The sequence below is a fragment of the Hylaeus anthracinus genome, unplaced genomic scaffold (genome assembly GCF_026225885.1).
Source record: "Hylaeus anthracinus isolate JK02 unplaced genomic scaffold, UHH_iyHylAnth1.0_haploid 12000, whole genome shotgun sequence".
Lineage (NCBI taxonomy): Eukaryota > Metazoa > Arthropoda > Insecta > Hymenoptera > Colletidae > Hylaeus > Hylaeus anthracinus.
The window spans coordinates 7,511,523-7,531,884 of NW_026534347.1; the positions used below are offsets into that span (position 1 = coordinate 7,511,523).

At 33.4% G+C, this 20,362-nt stretch overlaps 3 protein-coding genes across 8 annotated transcripts in view; 2 read left to right on the forward strand and 1 right to left on the reverse strand.

The window, feature by feature from the left end:
• The window catches only part of LOC128890472 (ornithine decarboxylase 2-like), a 107,023-nt gene that overhangs the window by 74,783 nt on the left and 11,878 nt on the right, over positions 1-20,362 (forward strand). The gene's annotated exons all lie outside the window — the stretch shown is intronic.
• LOC128890456 (uncharacterized) lies at positions 516-13,547 on the reverse strand. Of its 5 annotated transcripts, XM_054148937.1 has the most exons (12): positions 13,344-13,547; positions 12,884-12,936; positions 11,405-11,546; positions 11,013-11,141; positions 10,733-10,899; positions 10,378-10,594; positions 7,538-10,291; positions 7,011-7,391; positions 4,392-6,923; positions 3,528-3,648; positions 3,114-3,430; positions 516-2,870 (listed from the first exon to the last, which is right to left on the reverse strand). In XM_054148937.1, exons 4-12 carry the CDS (start codon positions 11,137-11,139, stop codon positions 2,812-2,814), a joined length of 6,675 nt encoding a protein of 2,224 aa, XP_054004912.1. In that variant the 5' UTR covers positions 11,140-11,141; positions 11,405-11,546; positions 12,884-12,936; positions 13,344-13,547; the 3' UTR covers positions 516-2,811. The 5 variants fall into 5 exon arrangements, 4 of the variants coding, with proteins under 4 accessions (XP_054004912.1, XP_054004914.1, XP_054004910.1 ...); XM_054148939.1 differs by lacking the exon at positions 12,884-12,936 and having other exon boundaries at positions 3,114-3,361; XM_054148935.1 differs by lacking the exon at positions 12,884-12,936.
• On the forward strand, positions 15,771-20,257 carry LOC128890467 (uncharacterized). 2 transcript variants are annotated; one of them, XM_054148976.1, is made up of 10 exons: positions 15,771-15,994; positions 16,493-16,681; positions 16,844-17,083; positions 17,179-17,418; positions 17,499-17,594; positions 17,657-17,928; positions 18,021-18,119; positions 18,219-18,483; positions 18,559-18,803; positions 18,884-20,257. In XM_054148976.1, exons 2-10 carry the CDS (start codon positions 16,541-16,543, stop codon positions 19,035-19,037), a joined length of 1,752 nt encoding a protein of 583 aa, XP_054004951.1. In that variant the 5' UTR covers positions 15,771-15,994; positions 16,493-16,540; the 3' UTR covers positions 19,038-20,257. The 2 variants fall into 2 exon arrangements, with proteins under 2 accessions (XP_054004951.1, XP_054004950.1); XM_054148975.1 differs by having other exon boundaries at positions 15,772-16,090.

The following is a 20,362-nucleotide window of genomic DNA, read 5'->3' on the forward strand; positions in this document are numbered from 1 at the left end:
ACACACAAAACTTGGTTTGTTTATAATCTATACAATCATATAAATGTAATATTCAATGATAAAATTGTAACATAGTAATCCCTAGCTTAGTGATCTAGTATCGAAGAGAATATTTTACATCGAAATTACAACTCTTTTTTTCCCGTTCACGCTTAACTTCTGTTATTAAATTACTATACTTTACATTATACATCATTCCATTACAATGTAGGGCTAAATCAAATTAAACGTGACCTGAATATTCATTTCTTTATACGTTTTATGTACAGCATAAATTCCCACCATGTAAAATAAGCATGCTACTATTTACAATATATAATTCAAGATTCATTGAAATAAATTCTGTTAAACAAGAAATGATCTAACTAAATAATTTAATGTAATATTAAAAAGAGAAAAAAATAAACAAAATTCCAATCCAGAGTGGTTATGATTTTATGCAATGAATAAATTTATTAACATTTTTCCTATTTCGAATATAATTAAATTCGGTACTCAACATTCATATGACAGAAATATCCCTTTGAAACATGACGTGCTGCCCGATAGCCACCAAAGCTTTAATAGGCAATACGAACAAAAGGTTTTCATTCAAGATACTTCGAAAAATTTAACGATCTTGGACTAAGAAACAAAACAATTTTTCTGGAGAAATGAAAGCATATTTTTAAAAGATTCGTATGATTCTGAACCAAGTTCAGATTTATTTATTTATTTCTTATGCATTAATGTAAGTTTGACAATACTTACAAATTGCTCATGATACAATTTTTTTAATGTTTTATGTCATATAAAACAATTCAATATAAAGTAACCGTCACGATTTTTTTATTTTTAAGGTAATTTAATTTGCAAATACATACTTAATGAAAATAATGGAACGTACGTATAATTACAGAAAAATTAAAGTAAATAAGCAGTAAGACTTTCTAAATGCAAGTTCTCAATATAAAGTGCTATGATGGCTATCACAGGCTCACTTAGAACTTCCAACTCTCAACTGTATAATTTACATTTATACAATATAAAACTAGATTATCTGTTCACAAAAACAATAGGTCATATACATCACACACATACATATGCATTATATGTACGTATGTATACACATCCTCGTATCTTTTAAGTTTGCCAAAAGGGTGCTACTAGCGTTCTCAGTGCACAATCACGAAGAATAATTAATATTATGACGACGTTGCACAATTTGAATTATTACTAATTTAATAAAAATTTAAACAGTTCTTATATGTACAACGAGGGGTGCTTTATGTATCTTTACAAGAAATTATTTACAAAATATATTCATTCATATATTACCTATCAAATTAACATTGTTTTAATCGCTTTTCTATTATAATTATTCCTATTATTCTCATATATATTTATGCACGATGTATCCCAACATTCTGTTTATGTTTCATAAATAAAATAAATCCTTTTTAATAACCTTATACCCTTTGACCTCTGCAATATTGTAACCCAAGACGAACTTCCTACTGAAAGACCATGTTCAATAAGACAAGAAAAATAGAGAACTTATAGTACTATGAATTACATAATTTTTGTCATAATTGAGTCAAACTTAAGAAAACCATGAAGGAAAAGGTATCGTAAGCAAAGTTTAGCAAGTTTCAATGTGTATATATATAAAAAAGTATGATTGTCCTACAAATATTTTTGAGAAGTCTTGTTTTATGAATATACATGGATTTGAAGAAGTATTTTCATTTACATCCTTAAAGAGAGTGTATTGTTTTGAGTAATAATGTGGCAGAGTCTTTCCATTCGTGTATAATTATTTATGCGATAAATGAATTAAAATGTAATTGAAATGTAAACGAAATATTTTCAAACAAAGTCTATCAGTGAAGTTGTCGGAGTAGCGACTTAAGCCCCACCAGTTAATGAAATTTGTCTTTCAGAAACGTACATTATTTACGGCAGTACAGTCAGATTTTATGTTTAATAGATTATAAATTTCGACTTTCTTTTACCATTAACCTGTATCAACAATTGCTAATAACGATACCGAAAAAATGAGGATTCCTCTAAATGTTAATTGATTTTTTTATTCACACGAACTCTTTTGATTTTGAATAATAATTAATGTATTAATACTTACTCCAATTAGAGTCTAATAGGGTAATATTACATAGTCAATTTAAAGATTTAGAATGCACTGGTAATGTAAAGAAAATATTTTATAGATTTACTATTAAATGACGTCCATTTAAATTTCGTTTAAAAATTAAATACAGGATCACAAAAGCTTGGCAAAAGAAAGTTGCACATCGACTCGGCAGTTTTAGATCAGTTCAGTTACTTAGTTTTAAAGTTTCATGCATTGAGCAGATTATTCTGAGTAACTAAACTTTGCTGTTTAGGAGTACAGTGTAATTGAGAACGCTAGACGGTCAGGAAAATAGCAAAATTACTTTTATTTCTTGCTTTTGTCGACGAATGGTTTAAACATTTAAAAACATAACAATCATGGTATTCCTAAGTGTCTAAGAAATTCACTTCCAATAGTAGTTTTAATATTATAGAATACAACGTGTACACATTTATAGTCAATGAAACTCAACGTATGTTCTACTGTAACAAAAAGAATTTGAATACCATCCAGCACTCCAAAACACGATACTCCTGCTACATGTACAGCAGCATTGTGCGCTATTGACGCATACAGTTTCACCAGGTGGGGTCCAGCCACACGGCGATCACATAACCACTTACAACAGATACACAATCAGTCGGACAGGCCTTGACGAGCGACGGTAGCTAATCACTGTCAAGGTCACTTCCCGAAGGTCATTTGTTTTCTCGGGATATTCGTCTCCGTTTCGCCTGCTCTGCTGCCTCAGCTGTTACTAAAACAATGTTCCCGCTGTACGAGGTGTTTTCAATTAAAATGGTATGTGAAGTACACAGTGTATAAATTATACTGTCATAAATATTTATGAGAGAATCATCTATCTTTGAAATTTTATATATCACGTGCAAATGTGAAGTCCAGCTTATCCATAGTAACATACGAACATTTTAAATGAGCGTGAATATTTATTTGATTAATAATTAGTTATACTTATAGCGTGTTTAAACATTTTACATACCAGCACCACTTCGAGTTTTCCGTCTAGTAATATCTTCCGTAGATCTAGTTGCACCTCTTGTATTGCTCGCTGGTGTTGCCAGTGGCGATGCCGTATTTTGGCGTACAGACCTTCTCGTTGTTACCTCTCCTAAGGATTCGTTACTGGACGCGGAAGTACCTCGTAGCCTTTCCTTTCCAGCACTAACTACCGCGGTTGTACCCGGTTGTTTGGTTGTTAATAAACGGCTCTCTCTTTGCACTCTATTACTGGCATTGAAATTTGATATATTACTGGAATTAATTTGACTGCCAGAAACAGTTGTGCTTGTATTTGTTCTAGAATAACAGAAATTTATTTACGTAGCGGGGCTCTCAAATCTCTGACATATTCAGATATGCACTGCTGCTAAAAGAATGCACCGGTGTTGCTTACTTTTGATCTTTAGATTTTGGAGATGCAGCGGATGTTTCGTCTGATAATCGCATTCTTGCTTTTCCTACAGATTCAATCAATGGTTCATCATCAGACGAATCAACTTCTACCACAATGGGACCTAAAAATACAAAAACGCTCGTATCAAAATGTTCAGGTCCAATTCTAACACAATATTAACAAGCGATGTAAAAGCAATTTGTCATAAATTGAGAAACGCACGACTGAGATTAAGAGATACTTATGTAACACTTGATTTCTTGTGCAAGTGAATTATGGAACTATCGAAATATATCCATATTCGTATACGCAAATACACATACGTGTATGTATCTCAGCTTCATTGACACGTGTTAATGACAATTACTTTCAATATTAACACAAATTTTCATGGATCATAATTGGCACTTTGAATACTCTGTTTTTGGCAGTCTTTATTATTTTATAAGAAACCATAAGCGGAAAAAAACACCCATCTAATATTTAATTAAGACATTGTTATGTATACAAGGCATCCCATACGAATAAAACATTTTTATTCGAATAACAATGGCGGACGAATAAATATTTATTTGTTATGTAAATAAGAAAACAGTCCTTTACATACGCGCATGCATATGCATGAGTTTTCTCGGTTACATAACGACATACATATTCATCTGTCCATTTTCGTTATTCGAAGAAAATGTTATTTAAATAAGGTATAAGGAATAATGTATTATTCGTGACTCATGAATAAGAGTGTATCTAAATAGTATGTTATTCGTTACTCATTATCTAGATAAAAATATGCCCAACTTTACTTATAATACACTAATACGTCAAATCATATTAATTCAGTGAATTATAAAATAGAATAAACACCTTTCTTAGCCTTAGCCAATATGCTGAATCCTTTTTTTGACTGTTCTTCTTTGACAGGTACTTGTTTCTTTAAAGAACCAGTTTCATCTACACCCATGCAAGCTTTAATAAGTTCTGCGGCATTCTCGGAACATTTTCGTTTTCCTGGTCTTGGTTGTGGATCATCAGCGGTACTAGACGCTACAGAACTCTCGCTTTCTTGGCGTTTTCTTTTTCCAACTTTTATTGTCGTGTTAGGAGATAATTTTGACACTCCCAACTTAGGACTTGCTTTAGCATATGGCGATATGCTGCGTCTTTCTTCTAATTTATTAGGACCATGAGGACTACTTTTCGGAGTTTTTACGATATCAGGACTGTTCAATTTTTGAGATCTAGTTCTCAAAGATCTTTTCTCGTTAGTGTCATTTGGAATTTCAATGAGAAGTTGTTCCAACAATGACTTCGGTGGTCGCTTAACATAATCGTCCGAATTGTTTGAATTCAACCTTTCGACAAATTGTGCCTCGTCGTTATCTTCTATACATATGACGTCCTGTCGCCCTTCTAATTCCTGTTTTCTCCTACGCTTCCTTTTAACATGTTCCACGTCGCTAGAATCTACTTCTGGATTTTGTGCTGCTGGGCTTGGAGTCTCATCCCGTTGTAAAACTACCGAATTAGAGTACGTATACAATGGTGGGGTAATTCTAATCGGCTGAGGATCTTCACCCAGGGGTGACTGAATACCTATACTTATATCACTTGCATCGTTTACAATTTTCTTAACCAAATCATCTGTAACTTTCTGAAGATTCATAGAAGGCTCTCTAACTGATATTTGTTGATGACTTTGTACATTAGATTTTTGGTTTTGATCGGAACATTGTTCTAACTTAACGGTTGTTGTGCTTAAAGAAATGCTAGAGCTTTTCGAAGTATCCGACCGATCGTTTTGCCTTGTATCGTCGACCTTTGTATTAACTTTAGATTCTACTTTGATTTCAGAACCGAAACTCTGACTATTGGAACACGAATTGTCTGTCACTGTGCTAGCCTCATTTGTAACCGTATTATCAAGTTTTTCTGTCTTTACATTACTATAAGCAACATGATTTTGTATTACAGGCACACCATTGCTATTTTGTCCACGAGGTTCGTCACTTAATCTAATTGCACTGTTACCATCTATGACTGTTTTTACATTGTCTTCGGACGCACTCTCGACGGCTCGCGGTACATCGTGTTTAATATTTGTCTTACCCTGATCGTGCTGATTAATAGAACCTTCTAATTTAATGCTACAACTGTCTTTTTCGGAAAAGTCATTTGTTTGTTGCTGCGCGCATTGCAATAAGTTATCACTATCCACATTACTGGGTACAGAAGTTGTCACAATAGTCACCGATCCCGTCACCAAAGGACTGGATACACTTTTATCGTTATCGGTTGCTTCTAAACTAGCAACCAAGTCACTACGACCACCAGTTCTCGATGTCGATGAAGTCGATTTTTCACTAGGTACGTCTTTTGTATCGTGTTCACTGGAGTTTGATATATTGCGATTTATATGATTCTCAAGATAACTTGCTACGGATACAGGACTTAACCTTTGCGGACCACTGGACTTTAGAAGTTCCGAATGGGAATTTGAACACATATCACTACTACTAGTTGAGGAAGGCACGTTCTTATTGGTGGTTGATAGGGAGGATTCCCCTTGGACAGCAGTCTTTGCGCTGCTTTGCGTTACTGATTCGGTCGCTGGCCTATGCAAAGGAGACTCCCCTTGATTCGGTGACTTCTCCGAAAGAGCATCCATCGACTCGATACCTGAATCTTCACCGCCTCCCCCGCTGCTGACTCTTTCTGTGCTTGGATCTACTCCAATTGCGATTGGAACGGTAGTTTCAAGCAATTTCTGCTTTACTTTCGCTTCCGTCACATTGATTTCCCCGATTGGTAGAATTGGTTTGCTGGAAGGTAGATCAATGGTTTGGGATCTGGGAACTTGGTCCACTGAGTTTCCTATTACCGAAGCTTGCGTGGTTTTCAGTAAGCTAATCCTTTGCGTATTATCCACCTTGTTCTCTATTGCAGATCTATCGACTTGTTTCATATGATTTTGAATCACTCTTTTGTGTCCAAAATGTTCTATTTTATTATGCCTGTTAATCGCGGCATGGGTATCACTCTTTAAAACCATATGGTTTTTTAATTTTTGACCGATATTTTGACTTTTTGTTGCCATGCTAGAATTTGTCTTACAATTATCCGATTCCATCTTATTTTTTCCAGAGATAATCCTATTTACAGACGACTGTGCAGTTTTCACCGCAGTTTCTACGTGCACAGATACTTTACTTTCAACATTGGTAGACAAATTCGTATCGTTCTGTGTGGGCATACTCGAAGGTATTAATCCAGGGTTCTCGTTTTCAAACGATGGTTTGTTGGCAGGTTTCGTATTAGTATTTGGAACAGTATTAGCAGAAGAACATTCAGGGACGGTCTTCTGGCTATTAAAATGTGTAGCGTCTGCATCTTGAGATTCTGTAAGGTATTTAGAAGAATTAATTAATAAATTAGTATTAAATAACTCATTAAAAAATGAACTAAGAACATGGGAATAATATTTACCTCCTAAGTGCAGATCTTTTTCATCCATTAAACTTAATCTTCTTCTTTTTTCTTGACTGAGTAGATTCTTTTTTACACCATTTACTTCCGTTAATCTAGAAGCAATGGCATTCAAGGTATTATTCTTCTCGATCGCTGATCTATTGATCTCGCTATCGCTCGTTCTCCTAATTTCTCCCACTTTCTTCACTGCATTAAAATCATTTCCAGCCAAAAGGACATCAGTTTTTCTTAGCGACTGGCTCGAATCGCCCTTATAATTAAGTTTCCTCCATTTCGCTTGGTTATCCAAAATTCTACCACCTGATAACAAATTTTGTTCACGATGTAAACCATCTCCTGATTCTGATTTCTTTTTGGAGTCTCTTCTTTTGGTTTTACCTATAAAATTGTATATAAATATGAAAAAAACCACTTGAAAAAGTAATGTTTTTGTCAAACAATAACGATACGGAAATCTCAATATTCTTACGTAATTATTATAGAATATATAGAATATATTATATAGAATATATAGTATGTCTTACCTCCGCCTATTTTATGTTCTTGCATATGGTTTTGGACGTCCAGTTCCACTTGATTTTTTGTCAAGGATTGTTGCGTATTCAAAGACTGATTCAAAACAGTACTCTTATGTTTGGAAGGTGATGGTATTCTACTATTCAACGGTATGTCATCGACATCGTTGCTTTTACTTGAACTCGGTTTCGTAATGCTAGCTTGAACGCGTACATCTACTGGTAATTCTTGTTTTAAGGCATTAGGTTTTGATACAACGGTTTGAAGTAAATTGTTGACTTTACTAATAGTGTTAGTGCTGTTGATCATCGTAGAATTCGATAAAGGTAATTTGGATGCAGACGAGGTACCTATAATCATGCTTAACGATGACTTCTTTTGCAATAATTTGTTCCCATCGATACACTCTTTCATTTTCTTCAATTTGCCCCGCCTTTTTATACTAGTCGGATCAGATTCGCCGTCTTTCAGTGATTTTTTTTCCTTTTTTCTGATTTGTACTACCGAAGCATTACGTCCTCTTAAGGAAATGTGTAATGGAGGCACTCTTGGTTCATCGCCGGTCCCAGAATTGGGAATACCAGCGTTAAACATTTTATTTACTGACTTATCGGCTTTTCTAATCGGTGGTGTGTTCACGAACGAAACGTCGACTTTGTAAGCTGGCGTGACGGGTTCGGATTTTTCCAATTTTAGTCTTAGTTTGATTTTTTCTCCAGGCATCGGACTTTGGGTAGTGTCTCTAGATTTTATTCTACTGTGCTTTAAACTTCCCTCGCTGGCAGTAGATTTCACCGTGGTCTCTGAATCCGACTGATCTGTGTTTGTTGTCGTGTCGTTCCTTCTTGAGAAATTACTGTCTGCGTCGTCGTCGGAAAATATGGAATTTGATCGATCATTCGATGGGGATGGAAAGGAAAAGAAATCGTCTTGGTTATCCACCGCACTTTCTGGCTCTGAATCCGAACTTTCGCTAGGCATTGGTTCCAGATGTCCGGTTAAAGGGTTAATGAGAAACTGCCGTATTTTACCAGTTGATGTGTATTCTGGTTCAGGTGTCTCTTCTTCGGGCTTAGGAGATTCGGATGGTTCGACCTTGGTAACAGGTGAAGCGGCGTTATTGGCAGAAACGTGATTGGGTTGAGATCCACATTGAGTGAAGGCACCTGAAACCTGGTTCGTAGTTGGCAGACGAGCAGTGTTGACCTGAGCACCTTGTGGAATTGTAGTACTTTGTGCGTTCCACGTGGTCCCGTTGGCATTACTAGGTGCAGCTTGATAATTTCTACTGAGAATGTTTTGACTTTGTCCGTATCGGAAATCAGTTGTGGTACTGGTATTAACATTCATGTTTTTAAGTTGATTATGATGCAATTGTTGTTGCACGTTCAGCGCTTGATTCTGCTGTCCTAAGTGAGACTGCTGTGGAACCGGTTGTCGCGAATAGGGAGGAGGAGTTTGTTGCCGTTGATTGTTTAAGTAACTTAGCCGTTGTTGTGGAACATTAATGTTTACCGTTGAGTGCTGCATTAATTGCTGTTGTTGTAAAAGCGGTTGACTCGAAACTGATGTGGATTGTAACGATGTATTTACAGTTTGTTGCTGTACCGAGGGTTGTTGCTGCGTCGAAGTTTGTTGTGTAAGCAGCTGCGAAGTATTTATATTCTGTTGCTGCTGAGTTAAAACTTGATGCTGTTGTTGTAGTAGCAATTGTCGTTGCTGCAAAGGTGTACGAATTTGTTGTCCATTCACCGGATGCCTGATCGGTAGTTGACCTTGCAGTTGCACCTGCGAAGGCCTGTAAGCCAACTCTTGTCTAATGGGATATTTTTGTTGTATTTGTACTTGAGCATGCAACGAGGATGCAGATTGTTGCATTTGTCCGCTAGTCGAGGTTTGATGCACTATTTGTTGTGCCATAGTTTGTCCAGATCCGCCAATTACATTGACGGGAAGTTGTTGAGGAATAGTTGAAGGTTGATTAACATTAACAGTTGCAAATGCAGACGTAGAAGATTGAGATAGGTCAGGAATGACTGTCGTTCCTCCGATGAGGTCTTCCGTCCTAAGCGAATCTAAATTTGGTGGCGATTCGCTAGGCGAGGCTAAATCTTTCCTTCTAACCGTTGGTTTCTTAGTAGGTCTCATACGACTGGTGATTCCGGAACTATCGATTACAGCTGGTGGCAACATTTTCTGGCCAGGTATCACATTATTCGGATGCGCGCCAGCATCGTTTTGCAAAAGATTTACGAGAAGTGGACTGGACAGAGCAACTTGATTTCCATTACCATTTGAATTCCCTGTCAAATTGTTATTGTTTGGTGACAGACTAGATGTAGTGGTAATCGAAGACTTGTACTGATTCGTCAGCTGACCAACCGATACGACCGATTGAGTAGTAGTATGACCAGTCGTTAATGTTGTTACTGTCGCCAAATTCTCTTGAGCAGGATAAGGCGGAGGTGGCTGTACATGATGCTTGAATTGCATAGCATTTTTAATTGTTGTTGCTTGTGACTCGCGACTATGTATCGCTTGGGCAGCATGAGTCATACTGGCAAATGGGAATGGACCATTATAAGTATTCCTGGACGAAGCACTGGAATTAGTTACTGTTTGTTGATTTCCAGAGGCACCAACGTTGCTATTGCCTGATGTTGACTGTACAGATTTTGCAAGAAACGATGGGATGGGATCACAGTCCGTAGGTGCAACTACGTTTGGAGAACGGAACTGTGGAGCTTTTTCTGACGATGTACCTGAAATAACGCGAAAGTTATATATAAAAGTTTACATATGAGCTGATAGAAACAATTTTAATTTTATGTGAATGATAGAAACATACCAGCTGCTATTATTTGAGCCACGTTACGTAATGCAGATGAAATACTAGATGTATTACTTGGACCAGGTAAAGCTGTCTGAGGATCACTGTCAACATTAGCTGTATTGCTAGTGGGTTCATTTTGAGATTTGGCACCACTGTCTTGCGAGGGTCCTGAATGTAACACAATTTCTTGTGTCTCTCCACTAAAGCGGTTGGCTATCCTCAATGATATTACCTAATACACCAAACCCACAAATTAAACATTTAACGGTCTTCTTTTATTTTATTTTGGATTAAATATATGTATAACATAAAAAAAAAAAAAAAAAACTATTAAACATACAATTGATTTATATTCACACATGTGTATTACCTGATCTCCTTCAACTTGCACCGAAAGAATCCCAAGCTGTGTAAGTGTCGGAGAACCCTGAGCTGCTAATTCTCTAAGACGTAGTGCAGCTTCTCTGGGTATTGAAAATGTGACTCTGACAGAATTCCATGGCTCTACTTTATTTATTCTTAAACCATCCCCTTTATCTACAAATTGTAAAATAATATAATTCACCCATAACATTGTTGTATGTTGTGCTCTATATCAATGTTATTTTTAAATTAAAAAATTTAGAATAATTTTTATATGCAAGAGTTACCTTTGCAAAGCAAAGATTTCAGACGATCGATAATAATTTTAAACTTGTGTGGAAACTCAGGATCTTCCAGGTCACCCACACACGTTACCACCGTCTCAATCAGATCACCATCGCTATCAGCCGCCATGACTAAAATGCACAATAAATTGATACCTAATTGACTGAAGTAATGTCATCATTGTAATTTCATAAAACACTTAAACCAATCTACTGTAAAGATAAAATAAAAATCATACTTATGACATTTAATTTGTTTTGTTTATAAAAGAATCAATAATATATATTATATTCTATCTTCATTCCAACTAGGTGCATATTATTATGTCAAATAAACAACCACTAATATTTATTTAATACACTGCATTAATTGAGAAACAAATTTTCATACTTACCAACTACAAATCACATAACTACCCAGAGAGCTTACGAACGCCTCAGGGTATCACTATAGTATGTAGCGATAGGATGTTTGCCCGTCGGTTCTAAACCGACAGCTCCAAACCACTCCAGCACTAATTAATATGCTTAATGTTTCTATGGAGCAAAATAATACATTTTCATTAGACAATCTGTATAACATATAGTTGTTATGTATAATAATATGAATACAATATAAATGTTTATGTGTTTAATACTAATAGAAACTAATAATTGTTTGGACGATAAAATTTAAGGATAATATAACAATTACTTTTCTAATATTAAGAAGACACTCTGTTCAAATAATAAAATGTTTGGCAAATTGAGTGTGTGGATATAGGAGGTTCACTTTAATTTGACATAATAAAATACCAATATTAATTTATACATGTTATACAAAAGAAATCTATAATCTTTGTTCAATAAATAATTCATTTACAAAATTTAAAATGTTTATTAAAAGTTTTGAAAACATCCAAGATGTAATCACACATTGCATTATCTATAGCATTTCTCATTAATTGTATTTCTCAATATAGAAATACACAGTGGATGTTTAATAGCTACACTACTATACCAAGAAATTTATATTAAGTAATGTAAAAGGTGCAGTGTATTTATTATTAATTACTAACAAAACAGATACAATAGAAGTGCATAATGAAGTACAAATAAAATGAAACCAAAAAATTAAGGAATGAGAATATAACATGAATATTTAAGTATACACTGAACTTATCTTAATAAAATATGAATTAATAATGTATGCATCTGAAAACTTAACATAATTATCAACATACATATGTTCACATTAAAATTTAAATATAAATCAAAAGCAAAATAATATTATATGATTCCTGAATGAGTCTCCAATTACATTAGATAAATTTACATTAAGTATAATCTAAACATTTGGATGCTTAATGCAAATGACAAAGCAAAAGTACAAACAGAATTTTGTAATATTTTCGTGATTACAATTATTAAATTAATGGTATAAAGTTTTAATACGATTTTATTTTATTACAGCAATTATCTAAAAGCTATAGTTGAGAAAATCATTAGATATTTGCGTAAAACTGGGTGTAGCGATACTATAAAAATATAAACCGTACAGAAATTTTCGCAAAAAAATATATTGTAAATAAAAAACTTGGTCATTGGTGGCTAAAAAGAAGAGAGCAATAGCATAAATTGAAATCCCATGTCGAAAACATAAAATTCGAACATAAAATTGACATGTGTTGTCGAAACAAAACACTTACGAAAACATAGTGCATAAACAAAAAGTGAGGCCAACGAGCATTACTATTTAGGTTATAATTTGATCGTGATTTTCGTCAAATTACACCGATTAATGAAAAAACTATACAATTAACATCGATTACTTGGCCGATATTTACAGAATCGTCGGACATATATAAAGTAAACGAGTTTGGATTAAGTCTTACCACTCGCGAACTGCAATTAAAATCTTTTGGGCCATAAGACGGGGGCACAACTTCTATATAGAAGAAAATAGGTTATAGAATACTTTTTTTAATCGGACGCGTTAACGTCAATTGTCGCTTTAATCGGAATTTAGTATTTTGATGAAGAAATGACTCGTTTTAACGATTTCCATAATGATTTTTGGCAAAATAGGCATCCAGAGCACTGGATATCGGGGGGCCACCATTTTGTCCGTCGGGGGAGGTGTACGTGAAGTGGTCTCAAGCATGCTCAAGATAGACCGTCAAAAGTCGAAACATTTTTATTTCGCAGCCTTCCTGCATGTTTTCCAGTCGCGTATACTTATCGAAAACAACATTAAAAACCGAAAACGAACGGCACAGTGGCCAACGAGCCTCACTTCAGTCTTTGCACCGAACGATTCAATACCGTATGAATACAAGAAAATTTTAACGTTACCCCATTTCTTTCCAACTTCGTGCGGGATTTCTCGCGTCCAAAATGCACGCAGCCACACCACAGGAGCACTAATTTTAATCTAAAATATGCCGCGCAAGTCTTACTTCACTTTCTGCACACAGCGCGCGGTAGGAATCACGAAAAAACTCGACATAATCGGTAATATAAAGGGACAAGTCATAAAACGCCATGAACAATAACAAGGAGCCGCCATTTGCAATGCGAACAACTGACATGCGCAAATCAATCGCGCGGGGCACGCTGGGTATTTAAGAGGCGCCATCTTGCCAATCATTTTAACATTGAAATTTTCTAACCTCTTGCTACTTAGATTCGTTTCAACTTAATATTTATTATTGCATTCATAAATATTCCATTACAGCCCATATTTCTTCATATTTTACAAATACAGATACTGGATACGAGTAATTTACTACAACTTTCGGTGTAGCACGAAGTATATTATTACTTTTGTAAATGAATAGTACGTTTCGGGTTTCAAAATAAATTTAAAAAAATGATATATATGTATCATGAATATACACATTTTCTTGTAAAGAATAATTGAAAATATGAAATTCATTTTTCTGTAGGTGTATCCCCTTTAGCTAAAACATTCATACGAATAATAAATGAATTTTCAACTGTACAATAGTTAACATATTCTTTATTTCTTTTGAATTCATTATTACTGTAAAAAAATACGATGCAAACAAAAATAGTAACTTAAATGATAATTATACCATAGACAACACTTAAACTGAGGATGTACCACATAACATTAGGTTATACCAATCTTTCAAATGTATGTCTCAAATAAAATCAGTTTCTATTATATTTATTTATTAAATATGTACATGACTTGACAGATGCAATCTCTTATTAACACTAATCTTTTCATCTTTTCTCATTTATTTCGGGCAAGACTGCATAAGTCCAGCATCGTTCATTCTTTTTAATGCTGCCTCAGCATCATATGTTCTACAACAAAACATAATATTTGTTAAAAATTGAGAGATATAGAAAATATAAGCAAATTATTGTTGGATTTTGTTTACTTGTAAAAGTCTTCAAGTCTTTTCTCATATGGATCGCATATCAACACCTTATAGAGTAAACCAGCAGCTATAGAAATTCCTACAGAAATTGGCAAAAGCCTTTTAGCTTGTAAAGTATGCAAATTACGAAGGTTAGGTTTTGACAAACGTGCTTCCGACATCTGAAATTTAGACACATTGTAAATTTACATAAAAGTATTAAATTGTTTAATACATATTACACATATTTTTATACAATATATTTTATAATAAATATTATATTGATTTCCAAATAGTCATTTGCCTAGTTTTTCGTTTTCAATCAAAACTGTTATCGCGTGCTGCAAGTACTTATGTAAAAAATAATTTTCAATAGGGTGTAACTACAAGCTTTCAATAACATTACATACTACACGAATTAATTAAATTTACACAAAAGACTTTTATATATGAAACATAAAAGATGACTGTATGTCGAAGCAGTTGAATGTATCATTTAATTTGTATTAATTTTAACAAATCGATATATTGTATTATGACAGGTTAAGAGATTTGTAAGTGTAAAATAGATATTATGTAACATTTGATATTTTTTCGAACGAAAGTAGAAATCGATTCAATGTTAAGAAGAATCAGATATCGTAAAGAAATACATACTTTTTCAAATGAAATAAGCAGAGTACTTTATTGAACTTTAAACTATATACTTTATTACGAATCGACGTTATAGTTGTAGCGTATCACCTAGTATCACCTGGAAACTACTGGAAACTGTTCGCAAACTTACAACTCTTTGACTGAGAGTAATTTATGTGTTCTTAAAGTAACATTTATTTCTATGAGCTATCCAAAACTATCTAATGAAAAGATGAGCTTTAGTAGTAAACCAGGTGCTTCGTGAGAGAATCCCATTGGTCAGCTTGCATCTGTGCTCAGGACATCCGAATTATATACAGGGTGTCCCAAAAATGTTGTAACACCTTGAAAAGGGTGATTCAGGAAATGATTTGAAACAACATTTTCGCTAAGGAAAAAGTTGTTTCAAATCACCTCCCGAACCACCTCTTTCAAGGTGTTACAACATTTTTGGAACACCCTGTATATAGAAAATACATTTTTTAAATAAAATGTAAATGAATTTTATATACTTAGCTTAAAATTAATTTCAAGACACTGGGATAACGATAAACGATAATTGTCACCTTTCACGTCTTAAAATCAGTCCTCGAAATTATTAAGCGTTTCTGTTTTCCAGCGAATAGGACTATATTGGATTATATAATTAAGCCTTTGTTAAAATTGTTAATTAGCTAAAAGTAGATAAGAAAGGAAGCTTATCGACATTTCTCACTTCGTTAGTCATTTTCATCATCTTACGTTACTATTATCAATGGTCGACAACCAGAGAAACGAGAACGTCAATTCGCACTCTGTAGGTATAAAGTACACTGTAGGAATTAAACGCGTAATTCGATGACAGTTTATTTATAGTTCTGCGTTAGTTTCGCCTGAAAATGTTGAAAAAATGACCAGCAATGACATCCAATTGATCTGATGTCAGTACGTATTAAAAATGCAGTGGCACTGACAACTGACGAGGTGCTAAATTGTTGCGTAGGTGGCTTGATATTAGAACTACACTTGGACTGTCTCATTATATTTACATTAAGAAAAACTAAAAGTGACTACGGTGGATTGTACGATTCGATAGTGAGTTTGAATAGCATCGAAATTATTCTTTCGTTTAATTAATCTCGTATTGATTGTTATTATTTGACTGCAATCAATTTTATGACATTGTTTGTAAAATTTATTTATGAATTATTTTTGTTATATGTACTTATAATCCTGTGCATAATGTAATTTATCTCTTCTTCTTTAATTAAATGTTTCAATAGCAGAAAGCAGTATTCATAAATACTTCGTACACCATAAACAATACAATGTGTTATCATTATCTGTAGTAAGAGATTATTTCTTTTGTTTTGTTATTTTTTATTATGTCTGATATTTGAATCATTACAAGATTTTGTACAAGTTATAATAAACACTATAGACTTCCCTTTCTTTCTGATATATGTAAGATATTTGTTTTTTCCTTCCATTCAACAGATTTTAATTACGACTGTGTAATCACAGTCAGCTTACCACGCAGCAATCATGGAACAAGTGATTGCTTTAAGTACACGGAGTCCATTGTCTTTATTGATAAAGTTCGGGATAATGACCTGGAATGATACTTGCGGTAATGAAAATTGTTCTGGACATGGAGAATGCCACAATGGTACTTGTTTATGCGAGGTAACATTTATAAAAACTATATTATAATTTTTATCCTTATGTAAATATTAAAAACATACTTGTTTGCTTCTCTAAATAATTATCCAAGTGTATGTGTAATTAGTTAACAGTATGAGTATATGTTACATATTTTAAAAGTAATATTTATATCATATTTTATAGATCCAATTCGATGGATTAGAATGCCATGTTCCAAATTTAAGTTACTACATTGCATTCGCAACAATATTCTTTATGTTGGCATTTGTGTGTCTGATACAACTTATTATGTGTATTGTTGCTGAATGGCAAAAAATGAAAGCACCATCTTTTCTTAGAGCTTGTAGGGTCACTACACAAAAAGTTTTGTATTTCATTGTATTTCTGGCCTCATTAATTCGAGGAGCATATTTTACTTCTCCGGTAAGTAAAAAACAACTTCTAACTATATTCAATGTGCTTCATTATTTAATGTATGTTCTACATTAAACAACTGTAATTGTTTTACTTTTTAATAGACTGCTTTTAAGGAAGGATGGTCAAGAAGTTTATTATCCGCATACTATCCACTTGTTTTAAGTGGATCCTCGTTAATTGTATGCTTCTGGGCTGAAGTATTTCATTTGCGGGATGTATCATGGGACAAGCCACAATTTCTATCAAAATCATTTATGGGGTTTGTTGTATTCAATGTGTTGACATATTCTTTGCTATTGGCAGAATTTATTACCGCTCAAATATATTCACAAGAGGATCAGGTAAATTAAACAAAAAAATAAATAATATATTATAGTACAATTATTAATTCCAAATACATACAGAAACTTAATTTTTTCAGAGCTTTCATACCCATATCTTTAACGGATGTTATGCAGTGCTTTTGTTCATTGTTGTGGTCTTTTTCTTGATCTATGGAGTAGAAGTCTTTTTCAAGGTATGTCACCTTATATACACATGAAATGTACAAGTACATTATATTAAAATAACTTGTTTTAGGTTCGAGGTGGATTTTTGTATGACTATCAAGGTAGTACAATTGTGAACAAACGCATTGTCTCTGATTTAAAAGATAATGCTGAGGAACAAGTTACTGCAAAACTGTTCGATCCTGTTCCGAGTACATCGCAAATATCGGAGGAACAACAACAACAAATAAATATGTCTCAATTGCACCAGTCTCGTATTGGATTATTATCACAAGCTTTTATGCTTTTCATTATTGTTGGATTTTTGTGCAGCGAAATGCTTAGCGAATTTTGGAAAACTAAGTGAGTCCAAAAATAATTTAAAAGGTTCATCCTGTATAAATTGATTATTTTTCATTTGCTCAATATTCATTCGTTTATTTTTTTTTTTACAGAGTTCCTCTGTACAGCAGAAATTGGCATGACGTCGTTTTCCGTGTCATTGAGGTTGGAGTAGTATTGTGGTTTCCCTGCGTGTTATGGAATTGTTTTAGGTGTGTATCGGTATATAATTACAATTTGCAACAGAATTTCTTTAATTCAAGTTACAATTATTTTATCTAATAATGCATTCTTTCATATCAAATACATAGTCCAGAACAATTATGGATTTTGAATCCAAAGCGTATTCTGAAAAGACTAGATCACTCAAAGTACGTTAAAGAAATTGAGTTACAAGACAAAAGTGGAGAACAGGACGCTGCACTCTTCTCGGACGGAGCTTCGATTAGTAGTAAAGATTGTTGGATTTGTTACGATAGCGACAGGCAAGATGCTGGCCCATTAATTCAACCTTGCCAATGTAGAGGTGACGTAAGCGCGGTTCACCATAATTGTTTACGTCGATGGTTAGTCGAGGTAGGATATTGACATTTATTTTTTGCTTCTTTTGAACTCTTTTACTGGATATTACATCTATTGTATACATTTCAGAGCTCTGCAAATACTGATAGTCTCACGTGTAAAGTGTGTGGCGCACAGTATAACGTTGAACATGCAGATAGGTTGGATTGGCAAAATAGTATAACTTCACGTCATTGTTTACAAACTATTGCTATTGTTACGACAATGTGTGGGTCTTCAGCTGCAGCCTGGACACTTATTCAATTAGTAGAGGGTCCCATTATTAGAATGTTTGCAGCTGGTACTGCATTATTGGTGATGTACGTGTGTATAAGGTCAGTTTGCAATGTTTTTCTTGATTTTAATATGCGACTTTTTTATACCAGACTATATTAATGGAACAATTTATTTTCAGGTTTTTAAGTTTAAATACAGTAGTTGCATATCAACGTGCCAAAATTTCGTCTTTAAATATTATCAGTTCCGACAATAATGGATCTGCGCATGTTTCAACTATTAGTCACACAGTTTGCGTGGATCTGGTAAAGTCTGAAACAGCTACGATATAATTGAGACTTGCCTATTTTATTTTCATTCATAAAAATAATTTCCAGAGAAAAGTAGAACAAAGTTCTTAAAATTTTAAATAGATGTAAATAATGCGTGAAATTGTTTTACACGCTAAACATTTTTTTACAATTCCGTTCGTTATTTGACGAATTGTGAAGAAATGTATAGCATAATTTACAACTGTTCCGAAGAGAAAAGCGATTGCCAAATTTTCAAGTTTTCGTATATTTTTCGACTAGTCCGTCAGCAAGTTACCGTAAATTTAAGAAATTTTAATTATTTTCGTGCTTTTAGTAGCAAACGATACATTTAGGTTATTAGACGACACTAGCGACATGTTTGCCAGTATAAAAATTCGTGCTACTAAGAGTTGACAAATTTTCGATCTTTTGTTATCAATATCAATAATGTGATAATTGAGAATATAATTTGAGGGTGATACGAATTTAATATTGGACTTAATATTAAAGTTATTTTTTATATTATATAGTATTATTAAAAATATTTAAAAAAGAGAAAGGTTCTAACAAAAGTAATTTTAATAATGAAATTGCTTCGCTTACATCAAACGAGAAACTTCGATTCTGAAATGGCAAATTTTCAACAGTAAAATTAGTATTTCCTAAATAAAGTAGGAATACGTAGAAACAGTGAAGATTGCAGGAACAAGTATGAATACAATCTTAAAGAAGGGGTTGTTATCAATATAAAAGTAACAAGTTCATAGCATGGTAACGTTTATGAAACTACCATATTCTCGTAGATGTTAAAATAAAATACTTTCCTTTCATCGTAAAATGTAAATATAGTAACAATCATATTGCTAAATATATAGATTCACGTTAATAAGAAGAGAATCAACAAAACAAGCGTATAAGAAAACAGATCATTTTGGATTGCAAAATTAAGTTTCAATGAATAATTATTTTTGAATGAGGTTAAATGAACTTATCATCGTTACGAAAACAAAAATATTGAGAATAGTTACCTGTGTTTTATGGACTATTCATTGATTTGTATTACTTTTTAACAGATTGTAGGACTTACATTGTTTCCCCGTTATATGAATTTTATATTTGAAAAATACTCGTATTTCATATGACATTTAGTTTCGTAGAGTGTGTATATAGTACTGTAACTGTAAAGTGATATGTATTTTTTCTTTTTGGAAGGAAGTATACTATGTAATATTATACTACTAGTAAATTTGATTATGTTATATTGGTTTCTTTTTGTAGAAGTATAAAAGCATTTTAGGTGTAATTGATTATTGTAACTATAAATTTAGAGCAGTCATTTATATGGTGGTTCCATTAACAAACTA

What these genes read in the sequence shown, in the direction of transcription:
- LOC128890467 (XM_054148976.1), top strand. Translation starts at nt 16,541, where the DNA reads ATGGAACAAGTGATTGCTTTAAGTACACGGAGTCCATTGTCTTTATTG. An exon ending in ATGGTACTTGTTTATGCGAG is followed by an intron (nt 16,682 to 16,843) that starts GTAACATTTATA and finishes CATATTTTATAG; the next exon opens with ATCCAATTCGATGGATTAGA. An exon ending in GTGATGTACGTGTGTATAAG is followed by an intron (nt 18,804 to 18,883) that starts GTCAGTTTGCAA and finishes ATTTATTTTCAG; the next exon opens with GTTTTTAAGTTTAAATACAG.
- LOC128890456 (XM_054148935.1), bottom strand. Translation starts at nt 11,139, where the DNA reads ATGGCGGCTGATAGCGATGGTGATCTGATTGAGACGGTGGTAACGTGT. An exon ending in AGAACATAAAATAGGCGGAG is followed by an intron (nt 7,392 to 7,537) that starts GTAAGACATACT and finishes ACAATTTTATAG; the next exon opens with GTAAAACCAAAAGAAGAGAC. An exon ending in GAAAACTCGAAGTGGTGCTG is followed by an intron (nt 2,871 to 3,113) that starts GTATGTAAAATG and finishes ACATTGTTTTAG; the next exon opens with TAACAGCTGAGGCAGCAGAG.